The sequence below is a fragment of the Lytechinus variegatus genome, chromosome 16 (genome assembly GCF_018143015.1).
Source record: "Lytechinus variegatus isolate NC3 chromosome 16, Lvar_3.0, whole genome shotgun sequence".
Lineage (NCBI taxonomy): Eukaryota > Metazoa > Echinodermata > Echinoidea > Temnopleuroida > Toxopneustidae > Lytechinus > Lytechinus variegatus.
In genome coordinates, this window is record NC_054755.1 from 11554971 (window position 1) to 11572855 (window position 17885).

General features: G+C 36.8%; 1 protein-coding gene across 4 annotated transcripts; it reads left to right on the plus strand.

Annotated features, from left to right (window-relative positions):
• Positions 1 to 1304: 1304 nt before the first annotated feature.
• On the plus strand, positions 1305 to 16198 carry LOC121429443 (2-acylglycerol O-acyltransferase 2-A-like). 4 transcript variants are annotated; one of them, XM_041626441.1, is made up of 7 exons: positions 1305 to 1383; positions 10084 to 10250; positions 11213 to 11553; positions 12225 to 12399; positions 13389 to 13588; positions 14853 to 15206; positions 15734 to 16198. In XM_041626441.1, the coding sequence occupies exons 2-6, from the start codon at positions 10114 to 10116 to the stop codon at positions 15005 to 15007; spliced, it is 1008 nt and encodes a 335-aa protein (XP_041482375.1). In that variant the 5' UTR covers positions 1305 to 1383; positions 10084 to 10113; the 3' UTR covers positions 15008 to 15206; positions 15734 to 16198. The 4 variants fall into 4 exon arrangements, with proteins under 4 accessions (XP_041482375.1, XP_041482376.1, XP_041482379.1 ...); XM_041626445.1 differs by having other exon boundaries at positions 1322 to 1387; XM_041626444.1 differs by having other exon boundaries at positions 1371 to 1392.
• Positions 16199 to 17885: the final 1687 nt, after the last annotated feature.

Here is a 17885-nt window from a genome sequence, read left to right on the forward strand (position 1 = left end):
GATGGACTATAAAATACCCTCAAAATGTCTCTTTCAGCTTTTTCTTGTGATGATACAAACTCTTATCCATGATGTATTCTTTAAAAATCTGTATCACATGCCATCCTGTAGAAAGAACACATGATCTACTGATAGATGTGATAAAAGAGGCAATTTAAGTGAAAGATATACTAATGTAATGGGGAGAGTTGTTCACAAGTGACATCATACATCTTTGTCGCATTGTCAATTTGAGGACCTCCATAGCATTAGTGATTGCATTATTCAATTGCTCATAAATTTCTCATTATTTGTCCGATTTTTCTCAAACTTTCGTTAATTTGTTTTTATAATTTTTTTGTTTTCACACAAACTTCCTTGTTCCAAAGGTTTCATTCTTCTTTAAAATAATGAAGAGTACAGTATTTTTATTTATTTTATTTCATTTATTTATTTACATTTATCTATTTATATTTTGTTTTTATATATATATATTTATATTCTTATTTATTCATTTATTTATATTTACTTATCTATCTATCTATCTATATATATATCTATCTTTCTTTCTATCTTTCTATCTATCTATCTATCTATCTATTCGTTTATTTTTATCACCCACATTGAGCTTGATGACCCCCTTCAGCCACAGCACGCGGCACGGACCTAAGATCAAAGCAAGCGGGCGCAAAAAAAGTTTTGTACTTATAAACATGATTTATTTATGATGAGTGTGGCAGATCTTCTGGTATGTTGTGTGTGTTTGGGTGGGGGGGGGGGGACGTTTGCTGTTTAAGTTTTTTTTTATAATAAGTATTAAGATACCGTACAATATGATTCATGATTATATTAAGTTAGTGAAAAAAGTGAAACTTTAAGGATTGTATGTGATTTGAAATGTGTAACTATTTGTTCATGAAATCAGAATAAAAACAGTATTAAAAAAAGTGTGTATGGGGGGGGGCGGGAGGCTATAAAATTCTTCATCCAAATGCAGTAGGCCTATAGACAGTTGGTGGGGGCATAATTGGACATTGGGCAGGGAAAGAGAGAAAGAAAGAAACTAAAGAAAGAAAGAAAGAAAGAAAGAATTGTGTCATTCAAACGAAAAGATGTATTTTCTTCACAATCATTTTAGAATGATTAAACTGGGCCAACAAAATATAATAATAACGATATGAAACAATTTATGATCTATGCCCCTTTCATACAGTATAACTCTATGGCCTCTTCCCCCCAGATTTTTTTATAGAGATCAGTGCCTCCCCCCCGATAGCCCACCCCCAAAAGCCCAGCGCGCGTTCAAATCTGCATCAGCTGCGATATGAGAGCAGCTTACCGATTACATAATTGGCCGATCAGCTGTTTGCAATTTGGAGTAGTTGTAAAGCTTGTACCGGTACTGTGAGTACGATAATTACGTTTTTCTGATAACATTTTCCTTTTCTGTAATAAAGAGTGTGTGGATAGTAATCGCTAAGGTTAAGTGTTGTTTGTGTATAATGGTACGAGTGTGAGAACTGGAATCATAAGCGATTAATTGATTCTAAAATGCAAATGGTTGGCTAGCTGCCTTAACTTAAGCTTATTCCTTTTCTGCGCGGCGCCACGTCCAGCTGGTCCCCCTCAGCTCCCGGAACTCCCCCGACTATCCAAGCGGAGGCCAATGCCATGTGTGGGTCGTGTTGGTCGGGTCGTGTTGGTCGGGCCATGGACCTATTTATATAGAGATGGACACTCATCGAATAGTTAATGAATTTACTAACATGTGACCGTCATTGTGCTCTGAATAACATTCCCTTGGCTTCATATTTTTCTACTTTCATCCTACAGAGTTGAATTAGGCCACGAGTTGAAAGAAGCAGTTTGTGATTAGAGTGAATGATTGATAGGCCCTATACTAGACTACGGTACTATTGCACAAACTTATATGCGCAGAAGGTGATAAATCGCTTAAACCCTGGAAAATTGATGTGCATTTCCGGTTACCCTTGCTGTGGCAATCTTAATGTTTTTTTTTTATTATGTGTTTTATTGGTATTCAAAATCACATATAGGCCTAATCACAATATTTACAGGTAATTGGAAATGATTTGAAACAATTCAAAAGAATGCAGTAAAATCACAAAACAGAGATAAGATAAAAAAATAAATGAAAAAAAAAATTAAATAAAAAGGGTGACATAAATCAAAATAAAAAATTGGACGATTCAGGTTACTCTATAGGGAATACACATTGAGATGAATTTACATGTATAATCATTTGTAGCATATTACTCTGTGCATTGTACAAGTCTCAATTTAAGATACAAAAACAAATAGAATGGAAAAGGGGGAACTACCTGTATCTAAAATAAAAATCATATATCAAATCGCCACTTCTTAAAGTGTACAGTGAGTTTGTTTCTTTTCTTGGCTAGGTGATGCTCAATTTCCTTTTGTTTCTTCACAAAACTTTTAAATAAATCCACATTTGGTAAGGTGTTCTTGAATTTACAAATATAAATATAATATTTAGCCAATAATAAAAGGTAAGTAACAAATCTATCCGTTGATACACCAAACAATTTTTGAAAATTAGTGAGATCTGAAATATGTATTTTTATCGTAGTCAATAGAAGATTCCAAATTGGGGTAACCTTATCACAGTCACAGAACAGATGAATTATTGATTCCTCTTCATTATCACAAAATGTACAGTTTGGTAAATCTTTCCTTTTGATTTTATACAGAAATGCATTTAGAGCTATAGTATTATGAAAAATCTTTAAGTAAAAGGAACGGAGTTTAGTATCGATAGTACAAAAGAAATTGGCTTTATGTACCTTTTCCCACAAAGTGGGTACAGGGATTGATAGGCATTCATTCCAGTAGTTGTACCGTCTATCTGGAAGATATTGCACATTCAAGATTTTATAGGCATAACAAGGTACTTTTTTCGCAGTAATCAGTTTAGTAGTCAAAATATCATGAACGTGTACATTAGTCAAAACTGTTCTATTAAACCACTCCATTGGAATATTTTTCATTAAAAAATTGTATTTTCTCCTATCAGACACAGGAATATCAAAATCTAAAATAAGTTCTTCAAACAGTTTATGTCCAGGATGAGGTGGATTCAATAAGTCTGAAATTACAACAACATTCTTCTCATGCCAAGATTCATAATAGTGTAGTAAACTGGGCTTGGGTGGTAGTATGGGTTGGGGGTTGGGTACTCAGTCAGGACAACCATAGACAAGAAGTAGGGGTGGGTCAGCCATTTATTGACAGCCGGGTAGATCATGCAAAAACAGGGAAAACAAACCCCTGTAAATAAGGGAACAATGAATATAAAAAATTAATCAATACTGATCCAAGATCACATGATTATCATATCATATCTTGATAAATGGTATATCATTAATCGTTAAATTGTATTTCATTAATCAATTGCATGATTATGGATTTAATTCAATAACAATTTAATTCAAGTACCAGTAGAAATTATACAACATAAATTGCATGTAAGTATACATAATTCATTTCTTGCTCATAAGGCTATCACATTACTAAGAAGAATTATTGATCACTTTTCAATGAAGTCTTATGTTCACAAAAATATATTCCAATTAACCAATGATAATAATAACAATAATGTAGCACTGATTTTAAATCATTCTTTTTAAGCACATTATATCATAGCATTTGAACAGTTATTGCCTTAATTATTATACATGTAAATCATAACAAAATAACCATAACTTGGCCATCCTAACTAACTCACCCTACTATAGGCCAAGAGAGAACAAGGGTACATCCACCAAGTCACCCTCTGGAGACCTCACTCGGCATCGCTCGGACATGGTATACGTCAATGAAATTCCCTAAAAATTGACATAACAAAATGAGCTAGTACCGTTTCTCCTAAGACTCATCTACATGTAATTTAATCGAGTCTGAATTTCTAAAGCTACTATTAAAATTCGCCATATATAAACCAAAATAAATAAAGTTCATTCACTTTCTACGTACAGCGAAAAGGGGGGGGGGTTATACAAAACTGATCATGACAAAATACTGACAAGAAAATCAACTTCGTCTAATATACTCTATCTCATCATAGAAAATAAACATAATATAATTTCATTTTGTAAACTGATCATAAGAAATCTTCTCTTTTATAATGTGAAATTGACTATATAACAATAACATGAAGCATATAACGATCCGTCATGTAACAGATATACAAAATTGAATTGACATTCAACCCTACTTTCTGTGATAATTGTTTTTCTTAAGAATAATATCAACGTAGTCAAAATCTTAGCTGCTAAATTGATAAAACGATATAACTTAGAATCAAACTTACATGCCTCCTTGTCGAACTTGACTTGGAAGAACGAACATGTACCCCTAACGTGCACTGTTGTCACAAATCGCTTTCTGATTTATCCTACCGCCGTAACAACATAAACGCTTATTCTTTCGCGCCACCTACACTTGAACGCTATCTGATGTAAATATCCTTCCACAACATCACAAATATTTATGACATATTACTAGATTTAGTATAAATGAAAAGTATAATGAAAACAACTATGGATTTAACATAAACATCATTCACATCATGAATTTATGAGAATAATCAGCTATAAGTCTGAGGAATTACTTTTACTTCTTTGAGTAACAACATCATTGACGTTACGTAACAGGTGAGTAAACAACGGAACATATCGACCAAAAAGAAATACACTTTCGCTTTAAATTCTCGTAGGGTGTCTCCGCTAAAAAAAATGATTTTGCAATAAAATTCAATTTACCACAATAGAAGTATATTTTTGATTTTGATCAAATTAATCTATTAAACCATAAAAATTGGCAATGCCCCATCTCAGAAAATTTACATTGAAATGATTCTATAGAAGCATATTCTCTGAAATAATACCATGAACAAAGCGAATCTGCAATTTGGGATTTACCTAAAGATTGTAAAACAGTTTCTGGGGCATATGATTTCCACAAAATATTAGGATCACTATGAAATTTTTCTAGAGCTGAGATTTCAATTGATTTCCAAACAGACTCAAAATTATCATCAAGTACCGTTAGGTATTTGACCCATGTCATTTTTGGGATAGAGCAAATGAATAAGGATCAATCATCTTTAGTCCACACTGAGTATAATCATTACACATAAATGATCTCTTAACCCTATCTTTACCACCACTCCAAATAAAGAACAGACTATTAAGTTCCTTAAAAAATGACTGTGGTATCTTTATACTGAGAACAGAAAAAAGATATAACAATTGAGGGAGGATAAGAGATTTGATTACACATATCTTACCAATCAACGAAAGATTTCTCATTCGCCAGCAATTTATTGATTGGGTCATTCTTTTTAATTTTTCTTTGTAGTTCAAATCAAATATCAACCCCAAATTCATAGAAAAGTTGACACCTAAAGATTTAAAACTTGTTGATTTCCATGTAATTCCATGATTACTTAATGGAAAATCTTGATAACCTCTCTTGGAACCAATCCAAATTGCTTCTGTTTTAGTTAAATTCAATTTACAACCAGAAATTTTACCAAACTTATTCAAAATATCAAACAAAATGTTAAATGAATCTCTAGCCCCGTCTACAAAACAAACCGCATCATCTGCAAATAATGATATTTTTACCTCTTGATTCTTGACCTTAATACCTTGAACCTGATTATTCTGTGCAATCTTAATAGTTCCATGTGTTTTATTTGGAAAGCTGTATGTAATTAATTGAATTAGTTTAGTTTAGTTTAGTTTACTCCAACGATGTTGTAGGACGAAGCCTGTTCATCGATCAAAGTAGAAATGTCTATTGTTGCTCTCCTTCAGACAAAATTAGATGCGCTACTTATGTTGGCATGGAGGGGTGGCAGGGGTATCGTAGACAGTGAAAAATCCCATGGAAACACACAAGAAACGAAAATTACTCAAAGTCATAGGCAATCTTCTCCCAATGCTTATCCAGTCTATTCTTAAAAGCAATCACTGAACAAGCAGTAACTACATCTTCTGGGAGACTGTTCCACACATCTATCACTCGGTTAGCAAAGAAAAACTTACGCACATCAAGACGCGAATATCTTTTCTCTAGCTTTAAGGAATGACCTCGCGTTTTACCACCTTGTCTCAGATAGAAAAGTTCAGAACTTGAATCATAGTAACCATGCAGATATTTGTACACATCAATCATGTCACCTCTTTTACGTCGATGACTGAGTGATGGCAATTTCAGGAGGCGAAGACGTTCAGGGTATGATAAGTGCTTAATACCTGGGATCAATTTAGTAGCTCTACGTTGGACACTTTCTAACCGCCTCTGCTCACCCAGCTTATACGGTGACCACGCAGCCTGGCCATACTCTAAGATAGGGCGAATAATACCCTTAAACAAAAGCTTAATAGAGGTCTTATCCAAATGTACAAAAGTTCTTCTAATAATACCAAGCAGTCTATTAGACTTTGACACCACTTTAGAAATGTGCTCCTTGAAAGAAAGACGTGAGTCTACCTGAACTCCTAAATCTCTCTCACTCTCACATTCACGTAGAACAACCGATTGTGAACCTTTGGTCATATGATACTCAGAGTCAGAACTACTTCTTCCAATCTTCAACACAGTACATTTATCTGGGTGAAAACGTAGCTGCCACTTCTCAGCCCAGGCCTCAAGCTCAGTCAAATCATCCTGCAATTTACCGGTGGCCCCTGGAACATCAGAACGAACATACAACTTAGTATCGTCAGCAAACAGTTTGGCTGAAGTCTGCACTATATCTGGGAGATCATTAACATACATTAAAAACAAAATGGGGCCGAGAACACTGCCCTGGGGTATTCCACTGCAAACTTCTGACCAGTGGGAATGTTGACCACTGACAACGACCCTTTGACGTCTACCAAGCAGGAAATCACTTATCCATGCATGCATTTTCCCTTTGACTCCAAGAGCTTGTAGTTTACTAAGAAGTCGGTGATGGGGGACAGTGTCAAAGGCTTTCATAAAATCCATGAACACTACATCTATACTACCGCCATCATCCAAAATGCGGGTCCACTCATCCAAAACTTCTAAAAACTGTGTAGTACAAGAACGTCCAGCAATAAAACCATGCTGATGAACAGAGAGCAGCTCATTCTCCTGGAGATGACGAATAAGTTGTGTCCTTATCAAGCTTTCAAGTAACTTACAAATAACACATGTCAGACTTACAGGCCTGTAGTTCCTACCTTCTGATTTGCTACCCTTTTTGAATACAGGGGTCACATTAGCACTCTTCCAATCTTCAGGCAAAACTCCTTGTCCTACACTTTTCTGAAACAGAATGGAAATAGGAAAGCAAAGTACATCAGCTAATTCCTTGAGTACACGTGGGTGGATTTGGTCAGGCCCAGGAGCTTTACTTGGTTGCAGTTTACACAGAAGATTTAATACATCATTGGAAGATATCTCTATGTCATCAAACGGAGCAATAAAAACACCCACAGGGGGAGCTGGCATGTCATTCATATTCTCCTGAGTAAAAACTGATGTGAAAACATCCTGCAAAACTTCAGCCTTTTCCTTGTTTGAAGTAGTGGTACTCCCATCAGGTTTGACAATGTTGGCAACTGACTCCCGGACAGTGGTCTTGGATTTTACATAGGACCAAAAAGCTTTAGGGCATTGTTTAGATCCAGATGCAATACGTCCCTCAAAATTATGAACAGCTTTTCTACATGCCCATCTGGCCTGATTACTTGAACGGGCGTAACATTGGCGTTGTTCATCAATATCCCTTCCACTGTATCTTGTACGATTAACATCCTTTAGCATATCACGCAGTTTCCTATACTGTCTGTGCTTCTCCTGCACAAGGCCAAGGGTCTTTGCATCCATCCAAGGTTTCTTTTGTTGATGCCTCTTTGAGTCAATCTTTGGGGTATATCTATCGACAGCATCATGTAACTTCTGCTTGAAAAAGAGCCAAGATTCCTCAACAGACTTATCTGCAAACTCAGCTTCCCAATGTACATCATGTAGCTTATCACTCATAGTTGCAAAGTCTCCCTTGTTAAACAGGTACTTGCTGTCTCTAATGGAAGAGATAAATCCCTTAATCTTCATATCAAAAATGAGAGTGCAATGATCACTTTTCCCTATGCCTGCAGTCGTATTAATTTCAGAAATGTCATCCTCACTGCAAGTAAAAACCAAGTCTAAGATGTTAGAGCGCTGGCCTTGTCTGTGTCTAGTTGGTTCTTGTTGATGCTGTACAAGGAAAGCATCCCTCGTGCTTTCAAGAAATTTAAAGGCTGAGTGTTCTACACCAGGAATACATGTTTCAGACTTCCAATCAATCTCGGGATAATTAAAATCACCAAAAATCAAAACATCTTTAAAACCACCTGATCCAATCCCACGTAAAGTAGAACAGAGTTGTTCATTCTCAAGATCATTACTATTTGGGCTGCGATAAACTAAACCGACTAGAAGTTTGGTGCTTCCAGAGAAAGGAATCTGAGCAAACACAGCCTGCTGAAATCCATACACAGACAAACCTGTAAATAACTCGGGTTTCAAAGAACAAGATATATACAAACATACTCCACGACCGTCTTCTTGTAGGTTGTGGAAAACTTCATAACCATCTAGCTGAATTTCAGCTAAAGATAGATTGTAACGAGAATTCTTTGGTTTAACTTCTGTCAAACCAATAACATGGGGATGATAACTAGAAATAAGAACTTGTAACTCATGCCTTTTATTTAGGAACGTATCTACATTAGAATATATACACTTGAGGCTACTAGGATATGCATTTACTTGCTGATCTCCGGGAAGTCTTTTCGACTTGCCAGATCCAGCTCTGGAGCTACCTGCTGCCCTATCACCTGGGGTTGGCGAGGATCCTGCACTGATCTCATAGGAGAAGCTTGGTACCTTCCGATGTTCACAACCCTTCCATTTCTCCTTATCCACTTTGCAGACAGGTCGCCCTGCTGAAAGGACTCTTTCTTCCTCTTGTTTAAGGCCTCCATCAAGTTTTTTTCTTGCTTCCTCTGGAGCGGAGTTAGATCTTGCCTAACCTGAATACTCTTCAGATCATCAAACTCCTTAAGACGATGAGCTGACTTCAAAACTGTATCCCTCTGAGAAACAGAATCAGTGCTGATGCGCAAAGGGCGCGGCGCAGCTGTCGCTGAGTCACGTTTGGAAGAACCGAGGCGTCTGCAGTCTGTGATAACAACTGGCGCCGCTTCAATGCTGGTAAATACAGCTTTCACTTTCTCTGTATCTTCATACTTCCTAGTATTACCATCAGCACTATCACTCTCTGGGACATTGAAGATCATAACATTGAATTTTCTCTTCTCCCTCTCATCCAATTCACCAAGACATGTATCAACACCTGACTCGACATTCCTTGACTGTTTCGATTTCAACAAATCCAAGTCAGACTGCACAGAGGTAAGCTGGGAATTGAATTGAATTATAAGATAGAGGCAATATTGTGATTGATTGTCTATTATTTGTAGATCTAATCACATTTTCCCAATTTCCTCCAAATATTCCAGAGACACATTGCTCATATCAAGCGTTTATCTCTTACTTAGGTCATTATGTTCGTGCTGAAGCGTGCAGATCTAATAATAATATACTTTTATGTCACAAAATTTTCTGCTTCTTTATGTTGCTGCTCAAATCTAACATTAAAGCATATTGATTGAAAAGCATTTTCTAACACAGGGCGTCAGCCAACAAAACCAAAACCAGGAAAGCTGTGGCTTTATATAATATTTGTAGTTGCTATTGTCAAAACATCAGTATGTTCTCCACATAATCACTTGGTGACGGATCTCATTTGATCAAAGAAATGATAGCATTGAATGTCCATCTCTAATAGGTCCATGATTGGGCACAAACCTTATGAAGTTTAGACTGGACTCCACTTTTATCAACAAGACTGGGTTTTCAAATGCATAGGTCTAGATGAGAATGGTCATAGTTACTCTCAAGAATCGATGACTGTTATAGTAGAAATTATGATCGTGATTTTAATCCTCCCTGAATATGTATTCAACTTTTTTCCAGCTCACAAAGGACGCAGTCACAGAAAGTCAGATGTTGCCAAAGTTTGCTCCCATCAACATTCCTCTCCATCGGCGTTTGGAGACGGGAGCTGTTCTAATATGGTGGTACATCTTTATGTGGATTAGAATGACAGTTCAACTATTTCTCATAGTTCTACTCTTTACAAGGTAATGATATGTATAATAATATCTTCGAGATGGGCTGCAGAGCCCTTTGAAGATTATAGCAGATGATGATAATATCATGACTGGCCTTTAGGGCAACATCAAATATATTGCCCGCAACAGCATTAATATACAAAAAAGGGGGTCTATAATTATTATCCACTTGTACTATCCATTCTCTGAGTCTGAAGACTGAAGGGCTTACATTCATTGTGCAAAGGAGTAGTTTGTGTGAACATTTGTGGAAAAGGTATAAAGATGTACATGTAAGTATAATTGATCAATTGTTTTACAATCTATTGGATAGCGAAGTGCCAATATATGCAACCCTTTTTTATGTAATAGCCAATTTTCACCAATACTTCATTACATTTATGCTCATTTGTCTTCTTTTTATCAATATTATTTGATGTTTAGGCGAACTTGTCCTTCAAGGTCATTGTTCTGTAACATAAGTTTGTGATATATGATATCTCAATGGGTGATTTCAAGTCTGGTGTTGGCATTAGTGCTGGTGTTTGTGTTAGAATTTCTATCGCCTCCCCAAGCTCCAAAATCTATTCTGACTTTGAAAAACTGATCCAGATCACATTATTGACATCTGAAAAACTAGTGAGTGGCTTTTCCGGACTATCTTCATTTTATGTTTGGTGTTATACTTGTGTAAAATTGACCTAACACCAACACCAATAGGTCAGCACTGAACTTGAAATCACCCCATGTCTTCGAGATTGTGGCATGCCATAGGTACAATGTATAATGATTACAACTTTACAGTTTGCAAGTTTGAAATTGCACCTTTTTTGTTGTTTGTCTGATTTTGTTCTAACCAGAACCAACTGGTTTGATTTGTTTTTCTTTAAAGTTTTAAAACAATTTTCCACTTGAATTTGATCCCCCTTATTATAAGATAATGCTTTCCTTGCACTACATGTACAGGTAGTCTCATTATTCTTCCGTATTAGATATTTCTGGGTGTCTTTTGTCCTGATGGGTTGGGCCTACTATGACAGACACACCTCAAAGAGAGGGGGTCGCCGTAGCGACTTCATGCGCCGTGGCCGCATCTGGAAGAAAATGGCCGACTACTTCCCGGCTCATCTGGTGAAGACCGCAGAGCTGGATCCGAACCGGAACTTCATCTTCGGAGTGCATCCCCATGGCATCATGAGCGTTGGTGCCTTCATCAACTTTGCAACGGAAGCGACGTTCTTCAGCGAGGTCTTTCCTGGGATAAAGCCCCATCTTTGCACCCTCTCTGTCATGTACACATATCCACTCGCAAGGGATTTGATGATGGCTGGGGGTAAGTTAACCTATTCCCTACTGTAAACTGGTTTTCTCTGACAACATATATGACAGCGAATAATACATTTAGCCTACATGTACAGGCATAGGTCCCTCATACTGTGTGAGAGATGGCTAGCCGTTTGTGTAGAAGGAGAAACCAAAATAGGGAAATAAGTGTTTTGAAAATACAAACAGATGGATTTCCGCTGTCTCGGGTATACCTCGATACATGAATAAGATATTTTTTATACTACACAAGAGATCAATCCATGGTCATATCATGAAATATTAAATGAACAAAATATTCAAGCAATAGCATCTCTTTTTTTCTCACCATTTCAGTTTATATGTTCTAGAAGTATATGGATATGAAATGATTCAACTTTCCATGGAAAGGGACAAGTGTCTGCATTTAAAGGTGGATAGTCTTTCACAAATTTACTTTATAGATGCTTCTGAATGCAGGCTTAAGCTAGTGGCATAGACCCTGATTCAAACTTTGGTCAGCAAGTGGGTTTTCACACAAGCTTTAATAGCATATGAATAAAGCCATTGTAGGCTCCCCCTTCAGACCACTAAACTTAAGTGAAGGGTTTTCGCAGCAGACTTGGCTTAATACTTTGTATTCAAATCCAAATTTTGCCTTCACTTTCTTAGAAGTTCTTTCTGTCACTTACCATATTCTAGGTATGTGTGATGTCAACAAAGAGAGCATAGACTACCTTTTAGGCCAGTCAGGACCGGGGAATGCGGCCGCCATCGTGGTAGGCGGGGCGGGCGAGTCTCTTGAAGCTCGGCCGGACAATCATGTGGTCTGCTTGAGAGAAAGGAAGGGATTCATCAAAAAGGCTCTTCAGCATGGGTCAGGAATATTCCTTAACATTATCACCTCAAATTCTTTGGCCCAAACTCACAAAGTTGGTTTTGAAAACCATCAGTTGAACCCCTTAGGTTATGCAGATTTACTGTGTAAATTCTGGTTTATTATCGTAATATTTTTTTTTAATGTCCAATGCGGATGTAGGTCTTTGTCACGGTACGTAAAATTGATGCTTGTTGCCATGGTTCAGTGCACCTTTTTTATGAGGTCACTGTTTGTACAGAGTATTCATTAATTAAAAAAAGTGGATTTGTTAGTAAAATAGCATGCTCAACCATGGCAACAGGTGTCAATTTGGTGCACTGTGACAAAATAATAATAGTCAGTTCTTGTATAGTGCATAACACATAAGTCACGTCTCTATGTGCTTCCAAAGGACTTCAATATTATTACCCTGGCTGTAGCTCAAGCAGCTTTTACGTACTCGGTATTTCAAGGAATAAATTCCTGGCAGTTCACCTCACCTCACAATGTGGATTCATTTCTTGCTGCAGGAAGCTACGCCATGACTGGGATTTGAACCCACGACCCTCTGTTTCAAAGTCCAGAGACTAATCCACTGGGCCACAAAGCTCCATGTGATTCAGCATTTGACATCTTTTAATAAACATAGCAATTTAGGGTCATTCATAGAGAAATCTGCATTTATATACCATTGGTTCAGTCGATGGATACCTAAAGCGTCTTATTTAATCTGGCCTTTTTGTTTGCTAAAAAACACGTATGATTCTCTTCATAGACACTGGGTTAATATGATAGTGTGCCGTTTAATAGGCAACTGTATAAATCAGCACTTTATGTTTACTATTGTATTATTAGCGAGTTTTTGTTCAACACAGAGTTGAATGTGAAATTTTGACTTTCGAGAGCATAAATGTATTGTTATAAGACAAAGTATCCCCATGTTTGTCGAAAATTGAAGAATAAATGGCTGTACCATGCAATAGCCCCTATCTGTTTTTTTTTTCCAGGGCGCATCTTGTTCCTTGCTACACATTTGGTGAGAACGAACTATACCACCAGTTTCCAAACACAGAAGGATCATGGACACGATGGATACAGCAGCATATGACCAGGATTTTCGGCTTTGCGGCACCAATCTTCTATGGGAGGGGCATATTCCAATATAGCTTTGGATTTCTGCCTTACAGGAAAGAGCTTAATACAGTTGGTAAGTTGGTGAAAACAGCAAAATAAATTGGATAAATTGTAATTTCATGTAATGAAATAAAAAGGGAACATAGAGACAAGACATCCACTCACTCAGTGCTTTAGGTACCGGTATTCATGACAATGCAAGTAGAACTGTTTCAATGAAATGGTGCTAAATTTTATATTTTGGTATCATTTGTGTTTTTTTCACTTTTTTTATATTTGATTTTTTGGTAAAATGCTACTCTATTCATGTCAATTCTATTATTTTCAGTCTTTCTCACAGACTATAGATAATTATATACAACCTACAATATCAGTGTTTCAATACTCACTTCCTGGAGGGGGGGGCACTCAGTATATAATGCATCGTGGGTATGTGCCGCGGAGGGGACCCCCATTTTTACACTCAAATTTCCGTTCGAAGGCATAGTATTTTTGCTTTATTGAGAAAAAGAACAAAGAAAGCCGCTCCAAAGCATAGCATTTTCTTCTTATCAAGAAAAAAAGAAGAAAGAAATCCGCTCCAAAGCTTTGCATATTTTTCGGTACGCCGTTCCAGTGGCATTGATCTGCTACAATAGCTGCAATTTTGGTGAAAAGTGGCCGCAGAGCACTGTCCGACCATCGCCTCTGCGCGAACGCACCCGGCGGTCCTGCCGGGCTAGCTGCATCATACACGCATGCCCGTTCCATAGGGATGCATTCGTGCTGGCGATCCGTTCCAAGGACCCCCGTTTTAACGAACATTTGTAGTTCCGAGGACCCTCCTTTTTACAATAAGCCCGCTCCAAGGCCCTCGTTTTTTTTGTCTTGCCCGCGGCACACCCCCATCACTTTTTTGGTCGAGTGCCCCCCCCCCGGGACTCACTGTAGAGTACTCCAAACTTTGAAACATCCTCTACCAAAGGTGCTAAGTGAAGGGGGTGGGGCGGTTGTTTCATGAAGCTGCAAGAACTGTTAGAATCAGTTTTACAATTGATAGGAATATGAAGTGCCAATTTGCTTGCCAAAACCTTTCCCAAAATTATTTTTCTTAAAAGTTTCCTGAATCAGATATTTTTGTATTTGGCAGCTACATGTATTTTACAAGTGTGAACAAAATTTGAGGCATGTGGTATCGACATACAAGACACATAACTTAAACATATCTTGCATGCCATATTCAATTGCATCATATATTCAAATAGGATCTAGAGTCAGTATTTGACAACTTTTTTATGAAATAACCGTGTCCCAGCACTGGTAACTCTTGTATTATATTCTTTTATTCCCCTTTGCAGTTGGTAAGCCTATTCCTGTGGAGAAGATGGACACACCCACATCAGAGGCCATTGAAGAACTATGGCACACCTACATCAAGGCCTTGCAGGAGCTCTTTGAGGAGAATAAGGTCAAGTATTGGGTCAGGGGTGACCTCACTCTCCAAGTCAAATGAGGTCAAAGTTCACAATAAATAATTACCTAAAAACTACAACCTACAGGTCCAATGAGGTCAATGAGTTTTTTTTTAAAGGAATGTAACCCTTTTGATGAAAGGAGTTTTTTTTTTAAGGATGACCTAACCCTACATGTCAAAAGAGGTCAAGGTTCTAGAAAAATGGGTGACCTTATCCTGCTGGTCAAATGATGTTCAAGTTTTAAAGCTTGTGTATAGTTTTGGTAAATCCACCAAAATGCACCTATCACTATGCCAATTCATTGCTAGCTAATATGAATGGATATGCCCTATAACAGTTATGATGTGGAGGATATGAAATGAAAATGTGTTTTACAGGATAAATTTTGCGATTTTACATGGAAATTAAACTTTATCGGGTCACCCGATCAAATTAAAATATCTGTGTGTTTTTGTCTTTCAATATTAAATCCTATTCCAAATCATGGAATGGGCTGAAACTTTCAAGATATGTTCTTTGTCTGTAACTTTTGGATATCTAATCACTAAATTTATAAGATAAATGCTTGAATGGCAATTTTTTAATTTAAAACAAGCATCGCCGAGAGAGGGCGCTATATATCCAAGATTTGAATATTTGAAATTTTCTCAGAGAAGTGCAGTTGGAAAAATATCTAACGGTCTCTACGCTTCAGTAAGACTGTCATATTAGATGATATTCGATTATCAATCACATTATTGACCCTTTACCAAAGCTATACACAGGCTTTAAACAATGGGATTATCTGTCTGTATTGTTACCTCAGTTTTTAAGGATTATCACTAGGTTTGTATAGTTCAGATTATTTCTCATGTGTCTTCCAAAATTAAGACCACTGTAGTGTAATCCTTATTTAAAGCTTCTGCATATTCGTGTAATGTAGACCAGGTTTGGGTTACATTACTTGGCTTGTTGTACTTAGTCTTTGAACTGATTCACAATGTTGTACAGTTGTATGATGGGTGGGGGTGCATTTGGGCAGGCATCTAGGGTAGTTCTATAAAAAGAAAAATGCTCTGCCTGTCAGTCACACCCCTCCTCTTCCCACCCTGCCACATTGATTTTAAGATGCCGTTTAACATCCACATTTGGTTACGCAAAGTAAATAAATTTCATAAAATAGGACAATACCCCTTTTTTCATATGATCATGAGCATGGTATTCAGATTTCAGAGTAATGTGCTGAAAAATAAGACATGCCAAAGTTGAAACAGTTTTACTCAGTAATGTGCAATTTGTGTGTACTCTATCTGGTCTCGAGGATAAGAAATTTTAATGTTGATTCAGTATTAGCTTTTTACATGTAGATATTTGAACCATGTATTTTATCATAAATGATGAATTATGATCACAAAGATATAATTCAAAAAAGATTTTTATAATCTTGATTCTAGTCAAATATACCTTGTTACATTTGAAATATGTATCTTACAGTTAAGTCAGAATGTATTCCTAAGTTACTTCATTCTAAAGTTCAGATAAAACATGTGTCAGCTAATTTTTGTAATGATAATATACAAATATACCAGGGGTGGTATTCTGTAACTCTGTCATAAATTTTGTCATTTCTCTCCAAGATGTGACACCGCTATGATTGTCACAAATCGGTATTCTGAACATTGTCTTTTCCCTGTCATATCTCTCAAAGTTCCCACCCATCTTTTCGGAAGCAAACCAATCAAAATCATCGTTAGTTCCCAGTTGGAGCCCTTCTAGCCAATAGGAAAGCCCCGTGGCAAGTAGGGCGTATCCCCAAAACAGTTGCTGGCATCGCGCAACTACGCGTATATTGATGCGCTTAATTACAAAGAGAGACAGGGAGCTGTGAAGAATTTTAAAGGAGAAGTAGAAAAGTAAGGAAAACAGAGAAAAAGAGGAGGAATAAATATGTAGGGCCTTACTAATTGTAGCATGAAAAAATAATTTTGAAAATTGTCATGGAAGATGAGTGAAACTAATACCACAAGCTAATCTAAATTATATAATTATTTGCTTGACATTCAGTCGGCAGGGTATCGGGATATTTGGTACTAAAAGATATGACAAAATTTATGACTGCTACCCCCCTGTCATAACTTTTGCTTGTATAAAAGGATTACGCGCATTTAAAGCCGCGTATTTTTGCTGCGCGCTAAAGAGAAGAGACAAAATTTATGACAATTTTTGTGACAAAAGTTATGACATCCACCAGAATACCGATTTTGTCATATCTCTGAGATAAGATAAAATATGGAGAAAAGACAATGTTCAGAATACCGCCCCAGGCTTTGAGTAGTACAGTGGGAATTATCCAGGGTTGTACTGGCCCAAGTAAAATAACATTATTTTATGCAAAGCCCACCGGTAAAGCAGTTTTATAACTGAAGTAGTTACTCTGGGTAAATTAAAAAATTATTACTTTTATTTCTCCTATCCTTCCTCAGGTGATAGCCTTTTTTCTTTATTTTTCACTTTTTAAACAAATAATATTATCATCAATATTTTAGATTTACCTCTCACAAAATTTGACGGTTTTCCACTACCTTTATCAAAATTTAATAAATGCTGAACTTTGCATTCAAATACTTGTAACAACAAGGCTTTTAGGCTATAAAAAAGATATTCTGATTTTAATAGTTGATGGATATCATCAATATGATTGAACCATTTGATTTTACCATCTGAGAATGTATGGTGGATATGAATAGGCCTACATGTACCTTGGGTGATGAATCGTGTTCACTATACTACACACTCTATCAGATTGTGTCCATAGTAAGTGTTTCAGGTTATGTATCAGGATGGCTGTTGCCTTTATTCAAGTATAATCATGATGGCGATGTCGTCCACATCGCTGTCGATACATGGAATAATCCCGTGATACATTTGCGTCGATCA

Bases quoted from the DNA above. Each gene is read 5' to 3' on its own strand.
- LOC121429443 (XM_041626441.1), top strand. From the start codon at position 10,114: ATGTTGCCAAAGTTTGCTCCCATCAACATTCCTCTCCATCGGCGTTTG. The intron at 10,251-11,212 runs GTAATGATATGT...CTTCCGTATTAG, and splicing joins ATAGTTCTACTCTTTACAAG to ATATTTCTGGGTGTCTTTTG. The intron at 11,554-12,224 runs GTAAGTTAACCT...ACCATATTCTAG, and splicing joins GGATTTGATGATGGCTGGGG to GTATGTGTGATGTCAACAAA.